The 15,991-nt window shown below is 36.5% G+C and overlaps 1 protein-coding gene across 7 annotated transcripts in view; it reads left to right on the forward strand.

The window, feature by feature from the left end:
• Window positions 1-2,175: 2,175 nt before the first annotated feature.
• The window catches only part of ETV1 (ETS variant transcription factor 1), a 92,065-nt gene continuing 78,249 nt past the window's right edge, over window positions 2,176-15,991 (forward strand). For 2 of the 7 annotated variants that reach the window (XM_081079175.1, XM_081079177.1), the window contains exons 1-6: window positions 2,176-2,644; window positions 2,743-2,937; window positions 3,072-3,203; window positions 4,016-4,103; window positions 5,548-5,595; window positions 14,813-14,866. In XM_081079175.1, coding sequence (XP_080935301.1) covers window positions 3,159-3,203; window positions 4,016-4,103; window positions 5,548-5,595; window positions 14,813-14,866 — 235 coding nt within the window. In that variant the 5' untranslated portion in view covers window positions 2,176-2,644; window positions 2,743-2,937; window positions 3,072-3,158. Of the gene's footprint in view, window positions 2,645-2,742; window positions 2,938-3,071; window positions 3,204-3,444; window positions 3,542-4,015; window positions 4,104-5,547; window positions 5,596-5,779; window positions 6,122-14,812; window positions 14,867-15,991 lie in introns of those variants that run through there. The other 5 variants (XM_081079173.1, XM_081079174.1, XM_081079178.1 and 2 more) reach the window with 3 other exon arrangements.

The raw sequence follows: 15,991 nt of genomic DNA on the forward strand, positions 1-15,991 counted from the left end.
ATTAGTGGGGAGGAGGAGTGCTTGGGGGGGGGGTGGCTGTGAATGAGTGTGGATTTGGGAAATGGAAACTAAAACTGTCAGCCAGAGAAACCCTACGATATTCCTAAAAGGAGCTTTAAAAAAGTTAACAAGAACCTGTGGGATAAATCAAAAGTAGAAATGAAAGTTGCAGAACGTTAAGTGAGAAAAAAAAAATCCGTCTACAATGGAACTACTGTTGGTACTTCTAAAGGCAATGCCTTGAAGCAGTCAGTCCTTAAAGCGTTCTCGCCCCTCTTCTTAATTCTCTTACATCCCTTTTATCGCAGCTTTTCTTGCAGTGCACCCTGGAATTATTCCCCTATGAGACTTTTTTTTTTTTTTCTCTTGTTGCTCCCAGCACTAAGGCACCTTTTTCTCATCTTCTAGTATTTGTTCAGTAATGGTACATAGAGGCGGTTGCAAGGCAGAAGTTTCGTGGTTTGAGAAACTTAGGCCTTTGTTGTGTCATTTCCCCTGCACCTCCACGCCCCCAGCCACGTGACCAGGACAGGCCGGAATTTTGTGAATGGAACTGAAAGGTGGTTGCAGGGGCGGGGAGAGGCTCCTCCCCTTTCCCTAAAGCGGCCAATCACCTAGCGGAGCGCTGCGGGGTCAGCAATAAACAACAATAGGCTGGGAACATACGGTATATTATTGGCTGCGGCGAGAACCGCGCGGGGCCCTGAGCTGAAGCTCCGCCCCCTCCCCGTTACCCTGGATACTTGTCAGGCTCCGACCGCTGAGAAGGTCTTTGGAAACTGTTGCTCAGATTACAGAGGCTGGGTTATCCCGGGAGTGCTTGGCGGAGGGACACCCTTGCTATTGGCTCACGGCCTGATTGCACCCTCAGAAAGTTCCCAAGAGCCTCCGTATCCCAGCCTCCAGGCGCTGGCTGTAGCCGGAACCCCTCCTGGCTGGGGTTAAAGTGCAATTCCCGCTAAAAAAAAAATGCTCGGAGGTGCGCGCGTTAGCACCCGCTACCATGATTTATGAGTTTCAGGGAATGCAGGGTCTGTGTCCTCGCTGTTCAGTTGTTGGTGTTTCTCCAGAAATACGTTTTCTTTAAAAATCTATTTTAAAAATCTTTCCCCTTCTGGTTCCTGTGGAGTCTTGTGCGCTCACACTCCATTTTAATGCGTCTCCCTGCCGTTCCATTTAAGGAAGGCAACTTTCAAATCGAAATTGAGAACTGCAGCATGTTTCCCAACGGGCGGAACAGCTGCCGGAAACAGCCTTTGGTCTCTAGCTCTGGTCGCCACTAGGATCACAAGTGGATTTCAACACCACTGAGTCCCCGGTCCCAGCCCCATCCCCGGCCCCGGCCCCGGCCCCGGCCCCATCCCCAGCCCCAGCCCCAGCCCCAGCCCCTGCTGGGCCGTGGTTTCCTAAGTGAGTCCAGCGCGCCCAGCCCCACACGAGGGTCAGGGCGATTGGTTTCAGAGTTGCAGCCCTCACTTTGTAACGTCCTAGTCATTGTCCTTGAAACCCGAGCTCCCTCACTGCTCGCCCCCAACTCTGGGTTGTGGCGTTTAAAAGCTGAAGAGGAAGTGAAAGCGTCAAGTACAGTAAGTGACACCCTCGGTCTCCGTGTATACATAACAAAAGCTCAGGAAATGTGCGGGTCCCTAGGATATCCGAGCCACCTCCTCCCCTCCCTGTGCCTCCCCACCTCCACCGTGGACTGCCAGCACCTTGTCCCAGTGCACATGGGGGAGAAATTTGACTTTTATACTTGTCCTCCCCTAGATTGCTCCGGAGCCCTCCCAGTTCTCCCTCCCAGCGCAACCCCGCCGAACAAGCAACCCCTCTGCTTTTCCCAAGTGCTTTCCCCATAGCTCCTTTATTTTACTGCTCCCGGAACGATAGGTCTTGTTTTACTTGAGGAAGGCCGTTAAAAAAAAAAAAAAAGTTTTTGATAAACCATAGTGATGGTGGTGGTGTTGAAACGGCAAAAGAACTTGGCCCCAAAACTTAGTGGGAACAACGCAACAGACCGAGGTGGGCTCATCAGATTAAAAGTGTGTGTGTGTGTGTGTGTGTGTGTGTGTGTGTGTGTGTGTGTTGGGGGGGGGATGGTGATCTTGAGGGAGGGGAGGGGAGGCGGGGGAGTAAGGAGGCACGGGCTTAGTGGATCAGGCTTCAGAGTATATACCCGAACTGAACAAAAGTGTTTTAGGAAATCAGCTCAATCGTGGACCAAACACCAGTAAAAACTGAGGACTCGGTACACATGGATCCAGGGTCCCCCGGCGCCTTAACAATAAGCAGCGGGTTAGGAAGGCAGCCGAGGTTCCTCTGTGCCGTTTTCAGGCTGTGGACCCTGCACCAGTCCACCAAGCACGGGCTTGGACAGAGGGGCGCGCGAGATCCTGGAGAAGGGGCAGCAAGCCGCCTGATTGACAGCCCGAAATCTGATCTTGTGAAAGAGACGCGGAGCCAATGGGAGGCAGCGATCCATCAGTTTGGATTGGAGGCCCCTGGAGGAGAAGTAGAGGAAAAACCACCGAATTGAGCTCTGTCAGAGGCGCTTTCGGCTTCCAAGGGGAAGTGCTGGGCAATAATTAATGTTTTTATTAAATTTGGAGGGAATTTTTTGCAGCAGTTCGCCTAGCGTGGCCTTCAGGTGGGTCTTTCCAACAACTTTTTATGTCTCTCCAGATAATTGCATGGTTCTGGGTTGCAAAAACTATCCTTATGAAAGAGGTGTCTCCGTCTCTTTAGTCCCGTTAGGTGCAAAGCAAGTCTCGTTGATCGCCATTGCTAGTTTTGCACACGTTTGCGAATCAGAGCTGCCCGGGGTACACCGACCGCCCAGGGAAACATCGAGAGTGTACATAAATACATCGTCTCTTGTTCGGATTTTTGCTACCGCCGAAAATATGTAAATTGTGAACTCTTGGCTCTCTTTGGATCCAGGTGAAGGAGGCGGTGTAGGGAGGGTTATTTTTGTGAATGGGACTGTCGGAGGGTAATTAGCTATGCAAATTTAAGAGCTTCATTCATGATTTTTTTTTTTTTTTTAGCCTAAAAGCCATCTTGTTCCCCTCTAGGTTGACAGAAGTACAGATCCCGAGGAAATCTCCTGCTAAATGCTCAAAATATAAAACACTGAGCTGAGATTTGCGAAGAGCAGCAGAATGGATGGATTTTATGACCAGCAAGTGCCTTACATGGTCACCAATGTGAGTGATCAGTTCGAAAGTTGCTGTTTATAAACTTGACTCCGGGGGGGGGCGGGGGGGATAGAATGAGAAGGGAGGGGGCAAGGGGGTTGGGATTGCAGATATTTTATCTGCTTTGTTGCCACTGTAGGGCGACTCTGCTTCTAGAAGCTCAATCTTCAAAATGAGCTTACCTTTCAGTGATTTGGATAAGGCATAGTTTTATTTTTAAGACCCCCCCCCCCTTTTTTTTCTTGATTAAAGTGTCCAAGATGAGTGGAAGAGTAGATGGAGGGCAGCAGCAGCTGCGGCACTCAAAGTTTTTGGCTGGGATTATCTGCCACATTGAAAAGAATGAAGTTGAGACAAATACTGACACTTTCTGTTTACATGGGGTGTTTTTGTTTCTTTTTTTTCTCCGTCTTTTTCTCTCTTGTATTTTTTTCATTTCACTACTCTTTTTTTTTTTTTTGAGCGGGGTATCAGGATAAAATTCATTGTATTTTAATCTAGCTTTGACCAAGCTTAAAAACGACTTGAAGTGTAATTGCTTACTGTTGTTTTGATGCTAAGATACCATGAATATATAACCAATAACTAGTAGTGTGTTAGGATCGGCTCTGGGAAGACACCCTCCCGGGCTGTTGAAATCCCAGCATAAGCTTTCACTGTCAAATTAATGCAGAAAATGAATATTAGAATTGATACTGTGGACCTTAGTTTTTCTATCTAGAGAGAGGATTCAGTAGACGTATGTATGCATGTGTTTTTTTGTGTGTGTGTGACATTTGAGGTTTACATTCTTTTAAAGGATTTTATCTTTCCCTTTGTAGAATCAGCGTGGGAGAAATTGTAACGAGAAACCAACAAATGTCAGGAAAAGAAAATTCATTAACAGAGATCTGGCTCATGATTCAGAAGGTGAGGTTTTATTTTGGGCTGAATTCCCCCTTTCCCTATATTTCCCACCGTCACAAAGAAGAGGAGCACTTCAATCTTTGCTTAAAAATAATGAACATTCAAATTACTGTATTTAACTAAGATTTTTTTTTTTTTTACTTAGAACAATTACCATAATGTGACAGTTTGCATTGGAGGATTTTTCATGGCCCTGCCACAAACTAATGAAAGAAGGAAATAAAAAGTTAACAGTGACGTCCTTCTTTCAATCATTCTTTTATGTTTAAATACCCTTGCCCATATGGCATATAACTATTCCCATACACTAAGGTAACAATTTTAAAATATCCAACACAGTGGGACAAATCGAGGAGCAATGCACACCGCTTAATTTCTCCTTTCTACTTTATTAGAAGTTAAACAATATAAATTATTGTTTGATTTCCCATCCCCCTTACACTAAAACGATATACTGCTATCAAACTTTTCATGGGTGATTTCTATGACTCCATGGCGAGTTCATAATATTTTGTTTGTAGGTATTAAAGTATTCACTGAATTATAATTAAGGCCTAATTAATAATTATAATACCTATTTGGAAAATTAGATTACAGGTTCTTTTTATGAACTGTTGGTAGGAAGTCAATGTATTATAAATTATTCCAGCCATATGGGAGCATTAATAATAAACTTAATATACTTAGATTTAATTATCAAAGTTCAGTCTGCCATTTAGATTAGGTATATTGAATTCTGAAACTTCCTGAAATCTTCATAATTACTGGACACCTCTCTCCCTCCCCACTATGACAGAATACAAAGTTTTGCACTTGATAATAAACAGGTGCCAGGGAATTATCTTTCTTTGACTTTTGTAAACTTATTAATATAGAAATTTTCTTCTGAAAACTAGTATTTAATAGTTGTCCCTTTTATCTTTGAACCCGAAAACGTACAGTACTTTGAGAATTATACCATATACTGTTACATCTTTCATATAAAATTCGGAAGATATAAATAAAATGTTTTTCAGTCTTTAATCCTTTCCCTGTTACTATTTTACAAGAGTTGAATATATTTAAGAAAGGTTTCCATGGATAGGTACATCTTCACTTCAGCCTTGTTTTTGAATCTTAGTGTATGTGAGTTGTTTGGTGTCCCTAAACTTATTAAGCTATTTGAAAAAGGGGGGGAAATATGTTGACTTTATTATTTAGTTGATTGCAATAATTTCTTTAAAAAGTATTGTTTAATAGCCATCAAAAGGAGTGGGATTATTGAGATATTTAAGTTATGAATTCTGTTTTCTTTTTATATTGACCTCCCCCAAATAAATTGATATATGTGTGTGTGTGTTTGTGTGTGTGTGTGTGTGTGTGTGTGTGTATCCAGTTGTATGACAAACATTTCCATTTAATGAAGCCTAAAGGTATGCACATCTTTTATCTTTCACTTGTTTTTTAGAACTCTTTCAAGATCTAAGTCAATTACAGGAAACATGGCTTGCAGAAGGTAAGGCAAAATAAAATAAAATAAAATTCCTTTAAAAGGAGGGGAAAGACAACTCAAAGGGGGGGAAGTCCTGAACTTGCTGTCTTAATGTTCAGCCCAATTAATTGAGCTCTAAAAGAGCCACCTCATGTGTCATGCATACATTAGAGCCTCTGATGAGTTTGTCTTTGGGGAATCTGGGGCTGCACTACCCAGTGTCATCACAAATTACCAGGAGAAATTGCTTCCAACTCACAATCACATCTGCTTTTGGCAAGAACTAATGCACCAAGACTTCAAGTTCTAAGCCTCTGTTCAGATTTTAATTGCAATTGATCAGGTTTATATTATTGTACCTCGAGAGACCTCCTAGAGCCAGAACCCAGCTTGCTGTTTCCTTTAGAGCAGTGCATATCATTATTTGGTGTTCTGGTGGAGGACTTTTCTGATGGCAGAAATTAGTTTCTCTGGGTTCATCAGGACGGGATGCTTCAAGATTTAAGTGCAAGTGTCTTCTTTCCACCTTGTTCACAACACAGAACGTTAGGTGTGTATCCAATACTTAGAAAAATCTATGGCTTTAAAATATATCTTTGGGGGATTTGAGGAATTTTAAAATGTTTTCTATTTGTTGTTACTATGATGTGATGTTTGTTGAAAATGACTTTTGCTAGTATGCCACTTCTATTAGGATTTATTTAATACAGCAAGGAGACATTTAAAGGCATTACTTTTATTTTTGACTACTTTTTGATAAAAAAATTGTGTTGTAATCTATGGTACCTTTTATTGCGTAAACTTTATTTTAGAGGAACAATGAGATACCGCTTCAGTACAGCTTTATACAACTTGAGAAATGTCTAATGTTGAGGGACTTTTTGTTGATGTCCATAATTTGAAATTTTTCTTTTGGATCTGTCCTAATAAACGTGAAATATTAATTTTGTACTATTATGTGTTTTGTGGGAAACAGAAAGTTAAAGATATTTAAGCATTGAGTATAACTGTCTTATTTCTGTTTTTACATTATGTGGGAAACGTAGTTTTTAGAACATATTTTTAAGGTGTTTAAAAGAAGAGGCAGGGTCTCTTTAAATGGAACCCAAGTGTTGCTGTCGCTATTTGAGGCCGACTGCTGTGTTTTATCGGTGGTCTTGCTTGCAGTTGATCAAGTTGCTGTTAGCATGTAAAATAAGTTTCTTTGTTTTGCTGATATTCTAAGTCTCCAAAGAGCTTTTGCAGTAGTCTTTTTTAATCTTTTAAGTAAAATAGCTTTCCTTGGAGCTCTTCGGAAAGGGTGCTTGTATTTGTATGTTAATGAAAGGTAAGTATTAATGAAAGTTTTAGTTATATTTAGAGGTCATTTTGCTTGTCTCTGTAAATGAAACTTATTGCAATACATCACTTATTATTGCAACATAAGCCATATACTTCAATGTAACTTTTTCAAGAAAAAAATGCCCAGAGGTTCTTGTATTAACTTTTTTCTGTTAGTCTGTAAAGTTGAAGGTTTTGAGAACATTACATTTATGAGAGAATTTATTTGCTTACCCCAAATAACTTAAAATATCTATTTTAATTGTTCTGGAAGGTAGGTTTCTTCTTTAAGATGTTTAAGTCTCATTGATTCCAAGTCAGTGCACTTGCTGGCAGATTTTGAATGTGCATAGCAACTCTGTTCCTGGAATTTTAAAATGTGGAATCTGTGACAGACTCTTACCATTTTATAATCAGTTTCAGTACAATTTTTTTCTTTGGACTTGTTTTGTTTCTTTGTGCCTTGGATAAGTGATTTGAATAATTTATCCGAGTTTATCTTTCAAAACTCTATACTGACTATTCTTACCCATGTGTATTAACATGCCTGCAAATCAAATCTGAAGATTTAGCTTTTTATAAAATAAACCTAGAAAATGACTGATGTATTTGAAGAAACATGGACTTTTACTTAGAAAACAATTCATGGACTTTTACTTAGAAAACAATTCATAAGGTTAAATAAGTTCAGGAATTAATCCCCAAATTCAAGAATTAAATACCCAGGTGGGCTACTATTTACCAACTAGAGATACGATTGCATTTAAAATAATTGTAACATTTTTCAAAATAGTTTACATTAACTTATCCCATCATGATATAAGCAAAAAGTTGTTACTATGATTTTTTTTAAATCCAATAGTGAGAAGTTTGTTTTTAATACTTGTTATACTGCATATTTATTCTTATTTTTAGCAATTATATCTAAGTATTACTGGCATTAGCATTTTAACTTGACTTATTCCACTCTTGAACAATATTAGCTAAGAAGAGATCTCAAAATTACACTAGTTTATTCGTAGCTAGATTTGTCCATTTATGTCCCTCTGGACATTCAGAAATTATAACCTTGCCAAATTGGCTGACCATGCACCGTGTACATATTTCTTTTCATAATAATTTGTAGCCAAGAAACTGACCATGGAATTTTAAACCATCTTGACCCTTTTAAAGAAGATCATTGACAATTAACCAAGTTTCTCCTATGAGTTAGAATCCCACTGGGAAGTTAACCAGGTCAAAAAATCTTATTGGACCTGAGAGTCAAGTTAGTTGTCCTGTGTCATATGAAAATCACTTAAAAAAAGAAAAATTATCGAAGTCACTAAATACTTGGGAGATGATATATCCTAGCATGTTTATTTTTCCTATAAGAATTTTATGAATTAGACCAAAAGTGCAACATATGGATTGGTCTTAGGTAAATTACTATGGAGTAAGAAATATGTTTTATGTCTAATGAGAAATTGGGTAATAAGGCAGGACTATTTGAGGGTGGGTTTGGAATCAGTTCTTTTTCAATTCATTAAAGTTATCTCTAAAAATAGACTTCCATTCTCTCAAAAAATTTATTTTCAAACAGGGATTAAAAACCTGTTTGTGAAGATTGTAACTTTATATTAGTATCACTTTACAAGTGCTAATGCTGCAATTTAAAGATTTTTAACATATATACCACAATTTAAAATAACCATGTTTCATTCTGAAGGAAATCAAAAAGGTAATGTTTTTAGTGACCACAGTAGCAGTTTAAAAATAAAAAAAAGTAGAAAATGTATCTATTTTAAATTTTGTTATAGCTACTTAATATTGTAACTTTAACTATGTACAACTCTTTATTGATTCTTTGCCTTTTGAAATAGATTGCTACTGACAGGAAGGCAATTTCAATTATTTGATCCCATGAAACAATGAGTTCAGATATCAATCCTATCAACATCACGGTAACGTCGTTCTTCACAACCTGTTTTAAGTGGTGCATTAGCGAATGATGCCCAGAAATTCATAGTTAAAATGGACCCTTTTATATGTGGGGGACAGAAATAGAAGTATGCTAATTTGAGTTCTAAACAGATTACATTCTAATAAAGTTGCTTATTAAAGTTTACCTACTAACACAACCTAAAGAGAAATAATAAATTTCGTATGTATCTAATAAAAATGCATAGTACTTATTTTTGCTGTTGGTCTAGATTGTTCTTGAGGTTCCCTTTTGTCAGTAATATTAAGGGAAAAAGTCATCAACGATTCGCTGCCATTAGGGCAAAATGTTTTTCCATGGAGTTGTAGTAAGTCAGGTTTCATGCTGCCACCACGCTTGAGTCAATTTTTTATCTTTTAAGAACAACCTTTCTACATCAAAGTTTCTTACCTCATGTAGAAAAGGCTGTTTTTTTTAAATTTTTTTCTTTTGTTTTATGTGACCTTCAAATAATAACCAGGTTGACTTAAAAGTAGAGCTATCCTTGTATCTTATCAGTTCACTTCAGTGGTGATAATGTTTATATTCAAAGTCATTTATTATGAAGTTCCTTAAAGATTATGTGCTGTTGTTTTTGGTATACATATTGTTATCCAGCAGTACTCAGCAGTTATAAAGTACTCATTTCTATTTTTCAAAACTTATGCCTTTTTATTTAATGGAACATAAATTGGATACGTGCTCATGTATGTTTGTTTCCCTGTGATACAGTAAAGAATAAAACCTTTTAAAACATTATTTTATGTGGTTTACATAAAAAAGGAATTGAGAATTTAAACATCAAAATAACAGAAGTCTATACTATTTCTTAGAATTGAGCAAGAGTCATTTTGGGGTGGGTGGGGCTACTACCCCTCTTTGCATTGTACCAGAAAATACTCGAAAATGTGAAAGAAAGACTTCGCCTTTGTACTTGATTAAAAGATAGGTAGAGTAATGTATTATATTTCTAAATATTCATTGGAATTATAGAAATGCCTTTCATTTGAGATCTATTTACAAAATAGAAATGTTTAAGAATAGAATTTGGATTCGGTGTAGCATAATATAGTTTTTCCAGAGGGCCTTACCAAATGTTTATGAAATATTGCTAAGCTTTTCTAGTTCAGTTACAAGAAATGTGTAATTTCTTGAAATTCATGATATAACTTCATTTCCTTTGACCTGTGTACAAACTTGTAATTAAAATAATAAAAAAATATTGTCTGAAAACAACAGGTCTGAGCTACTCTTAAATGTTCAAGTCATTATAATAGGTCAGTTTAGAGTTAGGAATTGGAACTAATTTGAGACTAAAGACAACTAAAACGTGCTGTTTTCTTTTAGAACAAATAGAATGTCTTTATCAAAATATAAAAGATGTTCCTGTTATGGGGAAATAGCCCCCTTTTTTTGGTTTGTTTAAATATGTTTATACTTCTGCATTAATTAATGCTTATACATTGGTGCAATAATTTTAATGTTAAAAGGGGATGTGGTATAAAACCAGGCTTAGTGGCCTCATGATTATTTTATTCCATAGCCTGAAGCTTCATTTTAGCATTAAACAAAATACCACTGTATGAAGGTTGATTTTCTTGTTGTTTTACTTTTACTGAAGATTTAGATTTCTTCAGAGAAAGTTTTTTTTAACCCTTCGATTGAAAGTGAAATGTTACAGAGTCAGCAGTAATCTGTTAGAATCTTAGGATACAGAAACTTTGAATAATAGGCCAAAAAAATAAGGCATTTTGAAAAGGGTGTGTCTCCTTCCTTCCATCATTTCATCTTTTTTTTCTTCACCTCTTTTCTCCATTCCTTCTTAGTTTTGTACATTTAAGTTTCTTTGACAAGTTACCCTATAAAGCAGGATGGGTTAAATATGTAAAATACATGGATTTAATTTTGTAAACTTGCCATTTATTTAAATGTATGCCTTAATGGATCTGAACGGTATTTGATAGAGCAATAAGATTGTGTTTATATTGCAAGTTCAAGTTGACTTGCTTCAGCTCTCTAGAAGGGTGTGACATGAAAAGATTGTGGTTGGGCCACATGGCTCATGCTGGACTGTGTTTTTGTGAATGGAGGCAGAACTCCAGTTCTGCCTGCTTGTCTGGAGGAATTGCTGAGGAGATCAGCTGTCTCATTCACGGGCAGAAAGAATGACTCATACATCTTCCGCCTTGTTTGGCTCCAGGTCATTGTTACAGTGGATAGAACTGGTTTTAATTAAATATTAACCCCTTTTATACTTGACAATTTGTTTCCTTTGTAATTTTTCCCCTTAGCTTTAAAAGAAAACCCAACAGGAGACTAGTTTGTAAGAAAAAAGGAGTTTTTTAACTGCCTGCAGCCAACCTTGGAAAATATTTAAACACTCAACGTTTTCCTAAGTAATGCTTATTATTTTATTTGAAAGTTTAAACTATGCATAAGGACAAGCTCTATTTACCCCCGCACCCCCACCCTCGCAGGAAATGTTAGTTTAAAAAGTATATAATACAATTAAATATAAAGGATAGTGATTCTATGGCATCTAAATCAGAATTAATACTTTCATGAGTTTATCATGATATGTACTGCAGGCCGGGGTGGGGGGGGTGGGGGGTGGGGAGGGTGGGGGGTGCGGGAGGGAGAAATTGAGAGAGAGAGAGAGAGAGAGAGAGAGAGAGAGAGAGAGAGAGAGAGAAAGAGAAAGAGAGAAGGAACTTTGGATAATAATCTAGGTAAAGCAAATAGCTGAGAGTGCAGACACTACCCTTTTAAAGCCGAAGTCCTGAGACTTGATGGCCACTTGTGTATTAATGTGCAATGAACTGCTAGAGCAGCTCCAGCTATTACCAATAAAATCCACCTGCTTAATCTCCTTGAAAGCCTTTTATTGGTCTTTTGGTATATACTTTCCCCTCTTCTCCTTTCTTCCCCTTCCCTTTCCTCTTTAATTACATAGTGTGGGGAAACATTTTCATTTCTCAAAGGTGATTATTCCAAGCATAGTTTATAATAGTTAGTAGTGAAAACAAACTTTCTTTTTTTCTTTTTTTAGGTTGGCCTCTATTGTTAATTTTCCATTTTGTAGTTGGTATGACTTGTCACAAATTTTTAGGCAGCTGCAGTTTGCTACTTCACAGAATTCCCGAGAATTGAGAGGGAAAAAAAGGAAATCTATGATACGAGTGTGGCAATACTTTGTCATATTTTCCTTGTCCAGATCCAACTTGTGTTTTTCGTTAACTGCTTTCCTTTTACTCTAACTTCAAATTAGAGGTAGACTTAAGCCTTTGTCTGTTTAAGTAGCATGCTGCTTCATTTAGTCTATTCAGTTTCTGAAGATTAGCTTCTGTGAAAATGTGAGTCATATGTTTTTTGTTAAAATTCTGTAATATGTTCAAGCATAAGTGTGAAGTATTTATTCAGTATGTTAAGGAGTTAGAACAGAAATAGCAATTCTTATTCTTTTTTACAAATTGCGAGTATGCAGCTATTTTCTGTGTATTTGTGAGGTATAACTTCTAGTTTCTTCTGTTCCTAAAGTTTTGCCTTTTTTTACACATATGTCCCAACACACACACCACACACCCATCAGAGATTTTTATGTCTTTCTTGAAGTGATATGTATCATGGATTTGCAACTTGGTTTTATGATAGTAAGAAAAAAAGTCTGGCCTGTAGTACATTCATACGAGCATATTCAGTTACAAATATACTTTTGTTACTCATCAGCTATTTTTAACTATTCCTGTAAAGGGATATTACATTTTTATTAGGTTCTTGTAAATGTTGGTTTTTGAAAAGCATAGTAATTGTTGTGGTTGATAATTTTTGCATCTCAATACTTACATTTATTTAGATCTTAATTTAGAAGGACAACCAAAACATGTGGCTATGATGGGAAAAGTATGCGGGATTTGATTCTGTTTACTTCCTTTTATTTATTAAATAGATATTAAAAACATTTTTATAACTTTTGAGGGTTACTCCTCCAGTTTTAATTTGGAAGTCTGAGAAAACTCAAGCTTACTGTCATGTCAGGAAAAATGTTTATAGCTAAGAGAATGCTAATGTATAAATTTTAGCAGTTGTTTTTATCCGTGTCCAATATAACTCATTAGAAGATACTAAAGTTGCATTCTAATAAGTAGTTTTTTGCATGTGAAATGGAAAAATAATGGGTGGGTGGTGGAGACTTGGAAAGAAGAAACTAACTTTCCTTGAATATCTGGCATTGCCTCGCATTTTCTTTAGAATATTTTGTTTAATACTTATAAAAAAAACTGTATGATCACTACTGAACGAGGAGTGAAATGCAGTTAAAGAGGTTAACTAATGTTGCACGGTTTATACAGCTAGCAAGTCATAGAACTATGATTTGAAGTTTGCATGACTTTAGTTAGTTAGATATCAGACAGTAGTAGAATAGGAAAACACTTCTAATATAGGCTGAAGAAATAGCCATCAGTTATAATTTGGAAAAAAGTTCTTAATTTGTTTGGTTTCATTTTGTGACAGAGGACGGAATTTGCCTTTAGTGAACTTAAATACTGGTGTAAAGAAGAAAGTTGTTAGAAAATGGTTGAATGTCAAGCTGCATATATTTTGATAATAGGCAAGATTATCATTAGTTCTCCTCTTAATAATGTAACAAATTTTATTTAGCCAAATAATTCTATTTTAAAAAATACTATTAAATAAGCCGGTAAAAAGAACCTTTAATTCTGTGTGTGTTGTAATCCTTTTTATTAGAATTTCCAAATATAGACTTTCTTTTTATGTAGAATTTTTCTTAACTCATTCAGTTACCAACCCATGACATTTTCAGCGGAGACTGATTATTTTAATGAGCATTCCTCATACAGAATAAGCTCTTTTAAAAAAATTAATTGACATCTGTTTTAACATGATGTGATTGGATAAAAAAGTTTCATTATTAGATATTAATAAAATAATACTAACTAGCTGATCAGATCACTGTTAAAGTTAATTAGGACACTCATGTATTTTTACCAAATTAAAAGTAATCTAACTTCTATTTTATGTAGTTTGTATGTGTGTGTGTATGCACATTTGTGTTCATGTGAAAACTTGTTTATCTAATATTCTGTCATTTTGGAATAGGCTATTTTAATGTTTAAATCAACCATGATGAAATGATTGTAAAAGTGAAAAAGTTTACTTGTGTTTTGATTGCTGCCAAATGTGATTAGTCCTTTTTATTCAGTAATATTTTTTCCTTTACTAAAAATAAGGAAGTCATTTGACATTAGGACTGATGAAATAATGGTATTCTTTTTTGTTAATGGTAGTCACTAGAAAAATATTTTGCGTGAAAAGACGGAGTTTTTTTCTTATTTGCATTATTATGACCATAATAATTGAAATATAACATTTTATTATATATGATCAAAATCAATGACAGTAATTTAAGAAACTTGGTCGCATATTTTGGCCAAATTTAAGGCAAACGTTTTTAATCATGGTAGTCTATTTGCACTTGACAGAACACACCAAAAGCAGACATTTCCATAAAGCAGAGAGGTGTGTGTGTTAACTGTACATCATTTGAAAGAATTATATGGTTACATTAAATGGGCTGCTTAAGCACTGACAGTGGGTGAATTCAAATACTTTTTACTCCATTCTTGCAAAAAGAAACCCTGCACCTCATAGAAATCCTGCAGCTTCTTTTATTTTGCATGTATCTTTTATTTCTACCTGGCAGGTGAAATTCAGAGGGACTGCCACCATTATATTTCTGACACATGTGTTCCAGTTGACATCAATGATTATTTCTATTTCCCCTTCCAAGTATTGCTATCAATACCATTTTAAATAGGAGCTCATGGGCAAATAGTAATACATTTTATCTCAGCCTAAAAAAGATCTTACATGAAAGATCTTAGTTGATATTCCTTGTCTTGGCAGGTTTTCTCTTAATTTTTTTCATTTTTTCCCCTTCAGCTCAGGTACCTGACAATGATGAGCAGTTTGTGCCAGACTATCAGGCTGAAAGTTGTAAGTAAAGTTTGACTCATCTCTTGAGTTTTTCTCTTTTTTCTTTCGTTCTCTGCCATTGGTTGGTTTCCACTCCCAGTGTCTGTTCTTGCATTTTGTCAGTGTGTTTGTAGCTTATAGTCATGAGGTGATTTTCTTTATTAGGTTCTGACATCAGCAGAATCCCTGTATGATCTGAGCAGAACTCCAAATAATGGCTAAGGAAAACTGATTTGATTATAGGATCGTCCTGTTCTCTGTATCTGATCAATATTCTTGGAGAAAAAACAAAGGGAGATCTATGAATCTGCAAGTGTTTACTTCAGTTTTTCAATATGTTCCCAAGGAAAAGTCTGGATATTGATGGGAGATAGTCAGTAGTTAAAAATCCATATGAAATTATTTATTGTGTAACTTCTAAAACTGCTGGGCCTAACAGTCATTAGCTTATTGTATTATTTTGCATTCATGAGCTTCCACCTGCTTTGATTTAATTTTTAGCCTCATTTTCTGCTTCCTGGTTGCACTAACACAAATGGAAGTAGCCATTGGCTTCTCTGAGGATCCCTTCAGAGTTTGTTTCCCTGAGCCTTGCTCTGGGCTTGTCAGAGAATGCAGGAGGAGTGATTCATGGGTACTTGCCATCCTGTAATTGCAGAGTGATCATTTTGCCTGTACAAACATGGTTGCCTTGGGGTTTACTTCTGATATTTTTGCTTTGTGGTTCTACCAGCTAACTGCTGCTACTGACCTGAGGTGCCAATAGCAAAGAAAAGGGTTTAAATACCATCTTGATTATGTAACTGACCTAATACATTTTTGTTCTGTTAGCACCATTTAAAGCTCTAACTTGTTTTCATTTTTCCAGACCATTGACGTTTTCACATGAGGCAATATCAACAGCAACAAAATATGCTTGATATCTGACAACTTATCAAACCCATATTTTTACGTCCAACATCATAAATCTATTACAAACACCTATGTTACTTTAAGTAACAGATGTTTATGAGCATTGTTTTCAACTTTTATGTTTGGTATCTTAAATTTTCCATGTGTCAAGAGTTGTAAGAGATTTCTTCCAGATTCTCTTCCATGTTAAATGTTTTTAGTTCAGCTTCACTGTTTCCCCACCCCCCCCTCCCC

Source organism: Rhinolophus hipposideros, assembly GCF_964194185.1.
Source record: "Rhinolophus hipposideros genome assembly, chromosome: 18".
In the NCBI taxonomy this organism is placed as follows: domain Eukaryota; kingdom Metazoa; phylum Chordata; class Mammalia; order Chiroptera; family Rhinolophidae; genus Rhinolophus; species Rhinolophus hipposideros.